General features: G+C 45.2%; 1 protein-coding gene across 37 annotated transcripts in view; it reads right to left on the bottom strand.

Annotated features, from left to right (window-relative positions):
* Positions 1-14583, bottom strand: part of huwe1 (HECT, UBA and WWE domain containing E3 ubiquitin protein ligase 1) — a 42626-nt gene that overhangs the window by 11220 nt on the left and 16823 nt on the right. For 13 of the 37 annotated variants that reach the window (XM_078092192.1, XM_078092125.1, XM_078092115.1 and 10 more), the window contains 33 exons: positions 14436-14548; positions 14171-14350; positions 13841-14057; positions 13628-13750; positions 13312-13549; positions 11964-12539; positions 11038-11094; positions 10521-10643; positions 9768-9863; positions 9366-9635; positions 7807-7986; positions 7597-7724; positions 7404-7485; positions 6709-6885; positions 6069-6608; positions 5793-5988; positions 5479-5646; positions 5223-5398; positions 5074-5140; positions 4275-4498; positions 3984-4195; positions 3690-3872; positions 3236-3408; positions 3017-3156; positions 2685-2760; positions 2376-2474; positions 1850-1977; positions 1605-1764; positions 1140-1368; positions 869-1047; positions 696-785; positions 177-337; positions 20-62 (listed from right to left, as the gene is read on the bottom strand). In XM_078092192.1, coding sequence (XP_077948318.1) covers positions 20-62; positions 177-337; positions 696-785; positions 869-1047; positions 1140-1368; positions 1605-1764; positions 1850-1977; positions 2376-2474; positions 2685-2760; positions 3017-3156; positions 3236-3408; positions 3690-3872; positions 3984-4195; positions 4275-4498; positions 5074-5140; positions 5223-5398; positions 5479-5646; positions 5793-5988; positions 6069-6608; positions 6709-6885; positions 7404-7485; positions 7597-7724; positions 7807-7986; positions 9366-9635; positions 9768-9863; positions 10521-10643; positions 11038-11094; positions 11964-12539; positions 13312-13549; positions 13628-13750; positions 13841-14057; positions 14171-14350; positions 14436-14548 — 5804 coding nt within the window. The remainder of the gene's footprint in view (positions 1-19; positions 63-176; positions 338-695; positions 786-868; positions 1048-1139; positions 1369-1604; positions 1765-1849; positions 1978-2375; positions 2475-2684; positions 2761-3016; positions 3157-3235; positions 3409-3689; positions 3873-3983; positions 4196-4274; positions 4499-5073; positions 5141-5222; positions 5399-5478; positions 5647-5792; positions 5989-6068; positions 6609-6708; positions 6886-7403; positions 7486-7596; positions 7725-7806; positions 7987-9365; positions 9636-9767; positions 9864-10520; positions 10644-11037; positions 11095-11963; positions 12540-13311; positions 13550-13627; positions 13751-13840; positions 14058-14170; positions 14351-14435; positions 14549-14583) is intronic. The other 24 variants (XM_078092203.1, XM_078092201.1, XM_078092197.1 and 21 more) reach the window with 8 other exon arrangements.

A 14583-nucleotide genomic window follows, 5' to 3' on the forward strand; every position in this document is an offset into this window, starting at 1 on the left:
TCTTTACAAATGTCTGTACCTGCAGTGTTTTCTGCTCCATTAACGGTGCCCAATCCAGAACCCTATGGACAACAGAGAACATTTCAAACTGAGAAGCGTTCAAACCCGTTACCAGTTTTATTCACTTGTTTGATAAAGTCCTCCAAAGCCAAACGAACATGAAATATTCTGCTGACCTGCAGCGTCTGTTCTCTGGCTTGTTCTGCTCCAGAGGCCCTCCTCTCACTCTGCTTAGACTCCTCCTCCTCAGCCAGCTGCCTCCTCCTCTTCTCTCTACGCTCCTCCAGCTCCTCATCGCGCAGACTCTCCAGATGCTGCAGGATAGGCACCTTCACCACTGAAAGCGAACACAGATAATAGTAATCATCTTTTGTTGTGGCTGTAACGTACAGGGTGTAATAAGTCAAATGATTGACACTTCAAATATTGGGAATGAAATGAGAATGTGGGATTAATTCTATCATTAACTCAAGTCCCCACCCTTGCTTCCAACAGAGCCTTTTTCCCAAATGAAGGTAATTTTTTCCTGCTCCTTTGGGATTATATTAACAACAAATGGGACTGAATACTTCTTGTCCAACATATCCAAGTAAAAGTATCTTAGTGGCAATATTTTCTGAGAGCACCAAGTCATCCGATCCACGTTGTCTCATCATTATGTACTTTGCAACAGAAACCTTTAACAGAAAACCTACCAGCAACACAGTCGTGCATACTCTCTGCATCCAGTACTTTACACTCATCTGTCCATCTTGTTAAGGCAGTTGGAATACTAGAGAGAGTTCCTGGAGAAACAAAAATGAACAACCATGTCAGGAATTAAGCCGAATACTAAGAAAAACCAACATTACAACTCAGTGATTCTTACCGGTTTGTCCCCCAGTGCTGCTCTGCTCATGGAAAAAATCATCCAACAACTCGTCATCAGATCGGGCGATGATGTGCACATCCTCATTTCCGACCAAAAGGCGGGCCCGGCCTCGAGATTGCAGCGGCAGGGAGCTGGACAGTTGTAAAATGTCTGCTGCTGCACTGGGGCCCAACAATCTAAAAAAGTGCAATAGAGGAGGAGACCTTTCAATTAGCACAAACTCAAACACAGAATACTGGTTCAACCAATGTGGCAAACATGCTTTCACCTTTGCAAGATGAGCGGAGGGTTTGGCTGGCGGTTGCCAGGGTAGTGGACGTGGATGGTGTGTCCGCTGTTGGCAGTGAGCTGCCGCAGAGTTCGCTGGCTGCGACCCATGCCCTGTGCTAGGCGGCTGCTCGTGCCTGCCACACCAAGGGTGAGGGAACCGTGGTCCGCATGGCGCACCATCAGTGGGTGGGAGCTGGGGATGTTGCCTGGGGAGGGAGGGATGTCAGCTAATGGAAAAACAACAGAACAGTAGGCAGGCATTAGGGGGACAGCTATGGCACAACCCCAAGAAATGCTTATTAAAATAAAACTAAGAAATTATTTTTTTTGCATCATTCATTGTTTGGGAGGAGAGTGTAAATGCATGAAGGGGCTTTGGATTTTTTTTAACAGTTGACTGGGGTATCGTTTGAACAAAAATCAAATTTGATCTTAGTAAATGTCAATAAAGCATCCTGCTTACCGTTGTTGGAGAACATGTTGTCAAACTCTATGATGAGGTCATCATCCCTGTCAAACCTTTCGAAGCGGATATGTGGTGCGGCATTGATGTCAGGGAAGTCCTCGTCCAGCTCCATCTCTGAACCTTCGTCGTCGTCATCCTCATCTCCTTCTTCGTCATCCTGAAGGAACAGTAACAAACATGAGTCTTAAAGGACAAGCAAGAATCAAGACTCATTTACTGAACCTTATTGCATTAATCCATACTTGATCCTCCTCCTCCTCTTCTTCCTCCTCTTCCTCTTCATCCTGGCTGTCTTCATCATCATTACTGCCACTTGAGTCTTCCTCCTGTGTGTGCTCCTCATCCTCTGGTTCCAGGATGTTCATTGAGTCTGATGGGGGAGAGAAACGCATAGTGCCTTAAATGAAGAGCTTAAAAACTGGGCGGTCAGCAAAAGCAGTTGCAACTGCTAGCAACTGCACGCAATTTGCCCTCCTTCCCACGGGAGGCATCAAGTGTCGAGTGGCCTCCCACACCATAAATAGAGGCCGAGTTGAGGCAAACTTCCTGTTTCGTTTTTTTTATTTCCTTTATCCATGTTATGATAGTATAGATATATGTAGTATAGTACATAGTATAGATAAGATGGTACTGACTACTATGTTAGTCATACGTCACAGACAACGGCACAAACCTAAGGTTCACGCGGCTCCTAGAGTAGGAGATTCAACTGTTATAATATTAAATATCTTCTAAGCATACAAGGCTCTTGTTGTGCCAATGTCTCACCTTCCCGGTTGGCTTGAAGAGTGGATGCCTGGCTAATATTGGAGGGGGCCTCATCCATCAACACATCTTCTTGAGATTCATCTTCTCCGCCTCGTCCCACTGAGAAAACAAACAAGCGGTGCATCAGCTCAGGGTCGCCTTACCTTTTTGAAATCCAGGGAACTTGGATTTGAGTGTGCAATAACCCCTCTTTGTCTAGTTTAAAGATAAACATTTGTATTCAGCGACTGAGGTTTAGCTGTGGCGCACACAACTTTTTCATCAATACAGGATCCAAATCCATTGACCCCAACACATTGAGTGGCTTACCTATTATTGTGCTGTTGACGGTGCCAGCATCTCTCTCCAGCAGCTCATCAATCAGATCCACCAATTCATTTTCTACCTAGAAGCACAGGAAATGAAATCCAAAAGGTCATTCTGTGAGGAAACGGGTAAAACACATACATTATACATTTTGGAAAGTTGTGTCATCTGGGCCTTGTGTGTGTGTGTGTGTGCGGCGTGTCTCCTTCCAGTCTGTCTGGCATACAAACGATTGAGCAATTGAGGGATAGTCGGCCTAGCGACCACACTTTTGGTCATAGTGGTTACCGAGGAGGAAATGTGGTGAGGGACTTGAATGTTACTATGTGAATTACCTGCATAGCCTGTGTGCTGAGAACCTCTGGCTGACCAGCAATGACAACCGTGTCTCCCTCGGTCTCTCCATCCATCAGGTCGTTGTCTCTTCCCTGCACTCTGTGGTTTCCCTCCACTGGCTCAGACTCACCAGACTCTCCTGGAATAGATGCCGCAAATCAGCAACATACATAATTGACATCCCTTGATTTGAAATGTTGAAGTGATCTCATGCATACCTTGGTCCTGAGTGTTGCTGTTGCTGTCCCTTGCAGTGCCCACAGTGTCATGTTCGGGCTTGTTCTTGCTGGAGCCTCCTTTAGCCCCAAACAGACTGCTGGGCTGGTTAACAATCCGGGACAGAGTCTCCAGAGGCTTCAATGCAGCATTTACTGTGTTGGCCATGTTGGGACTGAACCAAAAGATTTAGATGAAGATTATGTGGTCATTTTTTTCACAAACACTGCAGCATTTCAAATCCTTAAAATCAGCCTAGTATTATTTCTAGGGAGCAAAAACATTTGTTATACCTCAATGATCAATAATACTTCATTAAGTATAAACAACCTTTTGAGGGTTCAAATCAAATATAATCTTCAGCCCCCTTAAAATGAATAATCTGCTGATTACACACTTGGATGAAAGGTCCTAATACGCATTTTAAAATTAAATGAATGTGGTTTAATCATATACCTGGACAAATCCAAGCTGTGAGGCACACGGGCCAAATCGTTGACCAGTCCTTTCTTAAGAAATAGCCGTATGATATTGTTCATGCCATTGTGTTGAGTCTTGGCTGCTGCTGTGCTGTAGAAACTGGACGTTGAGGGGCACGATTCCATGATGGTGCTGATGATACACATCACCGCCTGAAGCCTGTGAAAAAAATGTGAGTAAAAAGGGTGAAAATGAGAGTGCACGTTTGTTCAGAAGGGTGATCAAGGGTATCAATATCAGGCTCGTTTACACATTTTCTGTGCTGCTTACCTGGCATGTTTTTCCGGACCCTCTGTCATTGCTAGTGCTCGACTAAGGGCAGCCTTCACCTCATTGACTAGGGCCACCTGGGCATCAGTGCCCGTGCCGGCAGCTGCCAGGCTGGCTAGGAAGAGCCGGGCCAAGGCTGGCGTGTCCTTGTCCTCCAAATTCTGGGTGTGGGGCAGTAAGTGGTCGAGCACAAAGGCAAGAACACTACAGTCCTGTTGGGATACAGCAAGGTCAGAACAATTTTGGATAAATAAGCTTGTGAAAGGCTGACCACATTCGTTCATTCCCCACCTCTTTAATCAGCTCGGACTGTCCAGCAGTGTAGCAGTAGGAGGCGATCAGAGTGGCAATGCCCACGTAGGAGCGCACCAATTCAGCCAACAGTCTCAGGATGGTGGAGGTAGGCATTAGAGGCTTTCTTGCCTTTACTTTGGCTGCTTTACCCTCCTCTGAGCTGGTACTCTTCTCTCCCTCCTGCTCCTTCTTTTCCTCCCGCATCTCTTCTGGTGTGGATGCTGAGGAAGTTATGACAGCAAAATGAGAAGAAGAAAACGATCATATACAGTACATACACGTGTACGGTGTATCACCAGCCCTTTAAAAAACATGGATTAACATGAACAATGGACATAATCTATTGTTCGTATTCTTATCCAACTGTCTTACACATTTTTGTACGGTGGGCCACTTCAGATTTCAAAATTGCATTTAGATAACCGTTTAAACAACCATGCAATCAATGACAAAAACCACCTGGTCCTTTATGAACACAGTTTTCTCCATCTTTCTAATAATACCCTATAAGGCTACATGTCACCCTCCTGTGTGTTACATAAAAAAAGGAACTATTTAGTCGAGCTTTTGGAAAATCATAATCAAAAATCATTGACTAAAAATCGATTTGTTGCGATAGTCGAGAATCTTGTAACACTGATTTGGAGAATGAAAATTTGGAGGGCAAACACTTTAGAAATTTCTAGCTGATTGGCCAAGGCTCATCACGACACCAACTTTTCCTCACTCCAATCTCAGCAACGCTGATTAGCAGTTACTTTGCACAAATCTGCCGTATTTCGAAAAAAAGACTGACCTTCACCTTGTGGTGTGCCCGACTGGGAAGACTCAGCGACGGCTCCATCAGCAGAAAACACTTGAGCCTGAGAAGAAAAGATTTTGTTATTACTGGGGAAATGACACATTTCTTGATTGAATACAGGACAAGTAGTCATTGAGACTCACATTAATATGGAACGCAGACTGGGAGTCAAAGTCGCTGCCCTGTCGGGTCAGTCTGTACTGCTGATAAACGTCATCTCCAACATCCTGTAATATCTGGCACAGGTCTGGTCCACCAGGCACCACTACTGCTGCTGCTGCTGCTGCTGCTGCTGCTGCACGTTCCTCTGGACGTTCAGCTGTGCCACGTACAAAACAGTTAGCCGGAACGTTCAAATTACTATTTTCCAGCTGCCAGGATCTTATAAACATGTCTTACGTTCTTCAGGAGCATGGTAGGCAGCCAGAGCATTGAGCATGTCATAGATAACTTCCTTGATAGTGTCGGGGATGATGGGTAAGGGGGACAGTTTTAGCGGAGTGGTCTTAACCAGCTGCACAGCATTGGGCCCCTTAATTCGAAGGTTCTCAAACTCGTCATCAGAGGCTGTGGAAAAAACAAAAAAGGACTAGTTAGACTAAATCTAAATATTAAAAGTTAATTATTTATTGAATTCTTTAGAGTAAAGTTGTTTTCATTGACATTCTCATCTCAATTTCAGTTATCGAACAAAAGTTCTAAGAAAAGCTCACCCGTGCCAGCCCCCCGGGGTGCAGGCAGAGCAATGCGCACACAGTTGCTGGCGGTTTCGGCGAAGCATTCAGGGTTACGGCATGCGGCAGGGCCCAGGACGCGAAGGATATAATTGATTTCTCTGGAACCAAGGCTGCCTGACACCACTCCTGAGGTGGTACTACCTGCTCCGCTGGTAACGGCAGACCTCACCACCTGTGACAAAGGAATTTGTTAAATGTGTAAAATGACTCCAATGACAATTCAGAAATAATATAAAATGGTATAAAAATAACCTTCTCCATGGTGTGCCGCAGGGTGGCTGGATCTTCTATGATGTGTCTGAACAGCAGTGTGACCAGCGGGGTGAAGCCATTGAAGCCGGAGATCTGAGTCAGCCCCAAAATCATCCGTGTGCTCTTCAGCTCGGCAAACATCATAGCGTAGTGATGATTCCGTGTAAGACGCAAACACAGACGCAAAGTGGCGTGGAGTGTGTCTGGGTCAACAGGAACGCTAATCATACTGACACAGGCACGAATGAGAACGGTGGTCATGTCCCCGGTCAGGCCTTGTACAACAATATCAGCGCTCTGAGAGTTGTCAGACTCCGGGGCTGAGGAGGCCTCTTTCGGCTGGCTGGAGTCCTCCTTCGTAACACTCATCTCCACTGCTGCTTCGGAGTCCAGGTCAGTCTGGGTTTCCTCTGCTTTGCTCCTGTCTTCCTCATCTCTCTCTGAGTCAGTGATGCCACCAGCCTTGGCAGGCTTAGGCATGCGAGGCACTCTCTGGACAGTTAACATCACTGGCCTCCTGTTACCAGTCTCTTCGTTAACCTGCCAAACAGAAAGGGTTTTGAATCAAACAAAAAGGAACCCAGCAAAAAAACACAACATAGAAATCCATGGACTCCGGCCGTAGAGAAAGTGTTCATACCTGCACCATTGTGTTAAACTGCACAGTGTATCTCCGGCGTCCCGCTGTGAAGCGGACACTGCTCTCCCCAGCCCTCCAAGCAGAGTCGATGGTACTGTTGTTTGATGCACTGTAACTGCACCAACGGCCCGAGCGGTCATCAAACCACCGCCAGTTATTCCCATTGGGTTGAAGATACTAGAAGAGCAAAGACAACTCATTAAATAAACAAAAGCAGTATAATCCAGACATGCTAATTCAATGATCTTGAGAAAAATACGACATTTTATATTAAAGCATTTAGTGCTGCAACCACAAATTGATAAAAATCGTGAAGAACGTAACGTTCTTCTGCTGCTGCTGCTGCTGCTGCTGCTGCTGCTGCTGCTTTTTACTCGAGCTAGCCCATTAATCACAGCAGTAAAGCAGGAGGGTATGGTTACAAAGACTAAAGACGTTTTGATTCACTCGCCTTTTAATTTAGTTAAGTTAAAAGGGCAAGAGATACAATGGATTATAAATATGACTCCCTTAGAATGGAAATATGCAAGTACAAGATTATCAATCGAAAAACTTACTCTTATTACTTATTCTATTTATGAACCCAGTGCATTGTGGTCTTTACCTGTGCTTGTAACTTATGAGTATTTTACCTCAGTATCTAACTTTACAATGGTAATCTTTATTTGGGTTAGGGTTTGATAAAGTTGATTTACCTTGTTCATTTGTTCCCTGCGCTTTGAAGATACCGCCATCTTCTCGTAGAAGTCAATGATCAGGAGCACTGGTGTGATCCATCTGCAGAAAGAAGAGTTTTCACAATATGAATAAAAGTTCACAGGACAAACGGAAGAACTGGTGTAGCATTTGCAAGGTAAGATGAGCATGGAAGGGCCATTCAAAACGTACTTGGGCGTCTGGATGTCTTTCTGTTCTTTCGCAGCTTGCAGACAGGGCTGAACGACCTCAAGGAGCTTGATCAGCAGATCCAGAATCCCACTGTTCTCCACTACTCTAGCACCCAACAACTTCAGTTCCTACCGAAACAGACCAAACAAAATGATTGTTTAGGATAAGCGTCAATGACCAGCAATGGAAAATAATTTACTTTGGGCTTACAACTGTCAAGGGGTGTGTTTCGGTTACTTCAAATAGCAACGTGAGCAGCAGGATTCTTGTCGCGAGCTTGGAGGCTTGGGGAAGCGTGGCCATCTGTCTGGTCCATTCAGACACAGTCTTTGTGTCGCTGGTAGTCAGAGGCTCAGCCGCTTTGATGAGGGTGTCTGCTGCCTGCCACACCTACACATGAAAACAACCCAATCAGGGTGGAACTAGAATGCTCCTATTGCAAACACTTTTAAAGAGAGAACCCATACATACAGTAGGGGCTTAAAAATCCTCATTCGCCTTCCAGACATATTAGAGGTATTGTGCACTTGACACTGAAACATTGTTTAAATTATTGTTTTTACAAATACGAACAACCCGTCACACAAAATAACAATTTGTTAAAAGGACTTTCTACAACCTATAAACTTCATAGAATATTCCAAAATATTGAGTAGCCCTTTTACAGGGTTCTTGCACCATTTCAAAAGTAAAATGTAATGCTTTTTAAGACCTTAAGACCTCAACAAATATAATTTAAGACCCAAAAATGTCACAATTTCTTTGGAATACGCAATTTATTGCCTCCTACAATGGAAATCCAAACTTTTTTCAAATTAGGAGACCGTATAATAACTGACAATAACCCTTCCAACACTGTTTGGCCAATATAGATGTAAACAATCAAAGTGATTCCTTTGTGATGCAGAACAGAGACAACATAACATACACAAGTTTGGATTACACTAAACACAATGCATTGCGAATTGGGGAACATGGCAGCAAAGACGCCACGTATGTCATCATTAGATTTAAATGAATTGTGCCTCGTCACAGTATGGAGAACCCACAGTACCTCTGCCTTTTGGGTGTCTGGTGTTGAAATTAAACTTGTTAGAGCCGACTGAGAGGTGGCGTCTGAACTTGTAACGTCGTTAGGTCGTTCTGCAAACAATGCAGGGATTAACCTGGCCCCGCTACGGCTAGCTGCTGCAACATATCGCTCGTGCTTTTCTCCTTTCATGTGCGACTCGACGGCTTTGAGCCCCATGGTCCCTAATGAAAAGGTCTTTTTGCGTAGTTTACACATTGCGGTTTTCAACCGGCGCCAACCACCTCCTAAATGCATCCTCTTCCATCCACTTGTCGTTAAATTTGCCCCATCTTCTTTGCATTTTCAACCTCACATCGACAGCCGTGTAATGGCGACACGCAGCCTGACGTCAGCGTCTGTAGCCGACGTACCGTAAACAGCTATTCAATTGCGGAGACTCATTTCGCACAATACTAAATTAATCAACTATTAGATGTTTTACGATGCGCCACTGTGCTTCCTCGTCGTCATTAAGCGCAAAAAAATTAATACCTACAGCAACTTCACGTGAAAGTTAAGACAAGACCTTAATTACCCGAATTTTTATTTAAGGACATTTTAAGACTTAAGGACCCGCGGGAACCCTGTTTTAGACATAACTAACAAATCAAGCTTTCATTAAAGCAAACCACAATCTCCTAAAGATGCATCGCAGGCTCTAGTAAGCAAACTGCAATGCAATTATTTATCCACAGACCTGGTCGACAACCTGGCCGAGGATGAGATCTCGGTACTCCGCTCCACTCCTCTTAATGGCGGTCATCAAAAGGTCACATAGTCGGTAGACAGTGTCCGGCAGCTCATCCAGAAGGTGGAAGCAGCCGGGCAGCATGGAGTCAGTGAAGGTATGCAGCTCCTTGGGGTCCAGTGGCTCAGCCTCCATGAAGCGCTCCAAGCAACGCGCCTCCTCCTCCTCGGCCCGCTCCCTGGCTCTCCTGTCGTCTTCCTCACGCCGACGTGCTGCTTCCTGATGCAGGAACACACAATCTCAACAGTTACTCAACTACGCTATGTTACTAAATAAAACCTCGATAATGGGTAACAGTTCAGAATTAAATGTTTTTTTCCCCATATAATCTGAGTAGTGAGGGTGGCACACCTCAGGAGAATCCGACCGCTGCTCCATGCTGACCTCTTGCCCAAGGGACATGGCAATGGCTCTCATCATCTGGTCCTCTTCAGACATAGTCAGGTCCTGAAAACAACAAGAGGAACAATTTCAGCAGCCTGAATTTGACATCTTCTGTTCTCCGATCACAGACAGGGCACAAATAAAATTACATAATTTAAATTAAAATTACATAATTAATAATTAAAATTACATAAAATGCACGTCAATTTAGAGATCTACTGACAACAGCAACTCACCACCAAAGCCATTTCAATTCATGAATTTTAGATGCTGATAAACAGCTAACCAGTGAAATAGACATGCTCATTTTATTAATACATTTTCTTGGAAATCAAGTTTATAATCTGTGTTTATACCGCCGGGCAATAACCGGGATATTTATGGCCCTGTTGAGACTGCACCATTTCTTCTTAGAATTACTTTATGCCAAATGACTTGGCTCTTTAGGGGCATAATCATATCCACACAATACATTGGCATGCATACCAGCACTAGTGATTTTTAAATTTATATTTAATGCTCAGGTATAATGTCCAATCACAATATTGTACAGGAATATGCACACAAAATAAAACCCTATTGGATCCTTAAACTAAAATGTTTTCCTATTCCGAATCCTGTAAAAAGTATTATATTCTGTGGTTTTGTTTGTTTTTTTCCCCCCTTGTGCTCTGTGCAAAATGGCATTTACAAAACATTTTTCTGTCAAGGAAGACTTACTCTTACTGCTCCACCAAGAAGTGGAGGAGGGTGAGTTAGAAGGTACTCCGTGGCCTGCTCCATGGTGCTGGTGTTCAGTAGAGACTCCATGGCATGCTCTCTCGAGAAACCCATGTCCATCAGCTAAAACACCAAACAAAGAGGGGAGAAAGCATTTCTTTTTACCAGTTACAAACAAATAAATATAAGAGGGGGGGGGGGGGGGGTGAGGCTGAACGATAAAGGACATATAGTGAGGCAAAGTCAAACACACTAACATTTTGAAGGATGAGAAGACATTCTCCCACTGACTCGACGTATGCCCGATTTTAATTTTTTTAGAACAATGAGTGTCCACGACCTTTATGACACTAAAAAACTGCTTCCGTCCCATTACTGTTCTATATTCAGCTTAAAATCTCAATATTCCTCTCTGAAACGCTCTTTCAGTCTTTAGTTCTACCTCTCCGACCTGTCTCCATTCCCTATTACTTCCCTCTCTCAAAGTGTCTCCCACTCTCCCTGATGGCTCTAATACCTGCTGATGCTGCTGCTGGCGGACTTGTGCGTTCCTTTCCCTCTCTCTGCATCTTCCCTGTTATAAAACAAACGGTGGCCCAGGATTAAGCGTGTACAGAATAAGGGGGAGGAAGATGGTATATAAAGTATCTCTTAAGAGATTGGCGGACAGAGCTAAACAAATAGTGCCAATAAAAAATATTGTAGTTAATCTGTGCCGTCCAAACCTCCTGCTGTGGTGGCACGTCATGGGACAAACGACAGCCTGTATGCAGAAAGAATTGCATACAATACCACACTTTTGTATTATGATGAGTGAAACGCCCAGAAAGCCCGGTTCCAAACGAAAACTAATCAGAGTAAATATACGGCATATTTAAAAAAAAAAAAAAAAAAAAAAAAAAAAAAAGGTCCTGAGCTAACGGGTCTGCTATCAGTAAACTCAAGATATCCCCGCAAAAATGCTGTGTGGCAAACGCTTTATCTCGGTCACACAGTCGTGCTTTGCTGACACACACACACACACACACACACACGCACGCACGCACGCACGCACGCACGCACGCACGCACGCACGCACGCACGCACGCACGCGCGCGCGCGCGCGCGCGCGCGCGCGCCCTGGCAGAGAGAAGAAAATTATCCAAAGTGTTTCTGCATTTTGCTTGAGTAAAATGCAGAAACTATCAGTGTCTAACGGAATACCGTGGATGAGCGGCTGAGGCTGTCGTGATGATATTGTGTATTTGTTGATGGCATGGAAATAATAAATAAAATAGTGAGTAATGTCAACGTTGCTGATGTTGCTGCCAAAGAATGTCTCATTTTTTTATTATTAAGAATAACTTTATTCGATCTAGTTTACCTGTGGAGGCTATATACATGAATCAGTATTAAATTGAGTAGGTCATAACCTAAAGTTAGTTAAATTTCCCTCCCACTTACCTGTGTAAGCTGGGCCTGGTTCACCTGGGGATCACGGCGGGGGGTTGAATTAGCTGAATCATCAGCAGCAGCAGCAGCAGCTGCTGCCGCTACTATGCTGCCGCCGCCGCCTCCTCCGCCGCCGCCGCCTCCGCCGCCTACTGCTGCTGCTGCTGCAGCCGCTGCTGCTGCTGCAGTCGCCCCTGCTCCTCCTCCTCCTCCTGCAGCTGCTGCTACAGCGGCTGCTGCTGGTCCTGCTGCTGCAGCTGCTCCTCCCCCTGCTGCTGCTGCTGCTGCTGCTGCTGCTGCTACCACTGCCGTTGCTGCTGGCACAGCAGGTGCTGTTCCAGTGGCTGCTGAGGCCTCCCCGCTTGTTGTAGATGCTCCAGGGGCCCGATCAGGGGACAAAGTTAATGTATAGGGTGCTTCGTCATCCGGGCGCAGCGCCCCCTCTCTCTCCTTGGCCAGGCGCTCCTGAATTACAGGCTCCCCTCTCAGTATGTGGCAGAGGATGGCCAGCATCGATTCGGCCATTCTGCCTCCATACACCTTCAGAGGCTTTCTGTTCCACAGACTGCGGATGCAACTGAATGCAGCCTTGATAAAAGGAGAGACTTATGAACATAAAGTGCTAACATATCGTCATAGCTAATTCTACAACTCTCATCACTAGTTTGGACATGCTAAATCATACAGCTTATACAAGCTGCTTTGAAAAGGCATTTGATGAAATATACACAAAACATATGTTGATCAATAATAAAAACGGTATTGCTTTCCAAAAGTAAGCCGTTGGGTCTAATTATTTTGCCAGAACACAGGGACGGTGCTGTAATATTGGCTTTCCTTAGCCCATCTATCCCTGTGTGAAAGCAGTCACACTGTTACTGCAGTCAAAGACTATCTCTAGAATAGCTGGCTTTAGTCAAATCTCTGCTCATTTGTGAAAGACCTCTGGGCTTTGGTATCTCTGGCCTCCATTAACTGCTTGTATTTGAGATCTTTTTAGAAAGGATCAATCGGTAGTAAATAATACGATGCATCCCCTATGCAGTAGTAATCAACTAGTTTTGGAGCTTAGTAGTGATTGACTTCTTAGAACGCCACATTTGGGAATGCCTTACTGTTATGTTATTTAGGAGTCTGGAATGTTCAGTCGCAAAAGTTTATATTTTTCTTGTTCATTCTCAAAATTATATTCAAATGAAACACCAGAATAATCAAGCATCTATTCTCATTTCCCTGTTTTCACAAGCTTACCCACTTGATTCCCACAGATATGTAATTTGCTTCCGAGAAGGCAAACTCAACTATTTATCTGAAGACAGTAACTGCGTCATTTGACTTTCTACAGCTAGGGGATACTGACCTTTTGGGTGACTATGAGGAACCGAAGGGCACTGAACTGCGGCATGGTGGGTGTGACACCAGGCGTTTTAGCTGGCAGGGAATGGGGTGAGTCCAGCACAGTGCTTGGGTTCACCATCTTCTCCACCAGCATTAACCAAGCATCCAGGAACTCCCCTGTCCCGTCTGGCAGATCAGTATGCTCCAAACCCTCAGATACAGGTACCTTTCCACCCATTGACAGGGCCCAGTTAAATGTCCTGCACAAAACCAATAAAACTCCAGTTTAACATGGAAATTTCAGATGAAGATAGGTCCCTGCACAGGTGAAGACTTACTCAAATAAGGCATCATGGCCCCCAGAGCAGAAGAACTTCTGCAGCATAAGGTGGTAGGGGTACTTCCTCTCATCAAACAGCATGGGGGACGTGAAGCCCACTGAGCAGATGAAGAAAGTCAGCCTGCCAAACACAAAGGTAAACAATAAAAACAAACCCTCCACATCACCTATGTGTGTACTTTTAAAAATGGATGTGGTTGTCTGATCTTACCTGAAACGAGGGGTGGGTGTGTAGGGTGGTGGCTGCCAACTGAGACCCTTTGTGAGGAGCTTTGTCAGGGCAGAGGCAGTGGCCCGGGCAGCAGGCGTGGGTGTAGTGCCTGTGCTTGTGGCGTGGTGGGACCGCCGTTGGCGCACTGGGGAGCCCACACACAGCTTCACCAGCAGGCCAAAGAGTTCAGCCAGAGCTCTCCCTAATCGAGATGAAGCTGGAAGGACACATGCAGGTTAGTTTGAAACAATAGTACTCATTGGGGCTCTGGGAAATCAATGACATATTGTCAAATAGGTTACAATTTTAAACAACATTAAATGAGCTCACCGGATAGTAGAGGTTTTATCTGTTTAATGCGGGTGGCCATAGCTGGGGTAAGTTTGGACTTGGCCTTAGGGTCAGTCGCGGTGGGTTCGTCCGTCTCCATGGGAGCCAAGGTGTCACCATCTAGACCCATGCCTTCCAGCAGTCCACCAGTAGTTGAATCTACAGTCACTGCCTCAGACTCTGGTAGATAAAAGAGAGAAGGAAGGGGTTGGCGGGTATCCGTGGACATAGTGGTCGCTTAGTAAAAAGGTAATTGTTCAATTACCAGTTCTCCTGGAGCCAGATGACGTGGCGGGTGCAGTGCTGCCAGATGGCTTCTCCTCCTTGGGCACCAGTTTCTGCATGTCGGCCTGGCCAAACTCACATCCTGGGGGCAGACTGGTACACACAGACAAGCCGTGTTACTTGATTAC

The sequence above is a fragment of the Gasterosteus aculeatus genome, chromosome 2 (assembly GCF_964276395.1).
Source record: "Gasterosteus aculeatus chromosome 2, fGasAcu3.hap1.1, whole genome shotgun sequence".
NCBI classification, from domain to species: Eukaryota; Metazoa; Chordata; class Actinopteri; order Perciformes; family Gasterosteidae; genus Gasterosteus; species Gasterosteus aculeatus.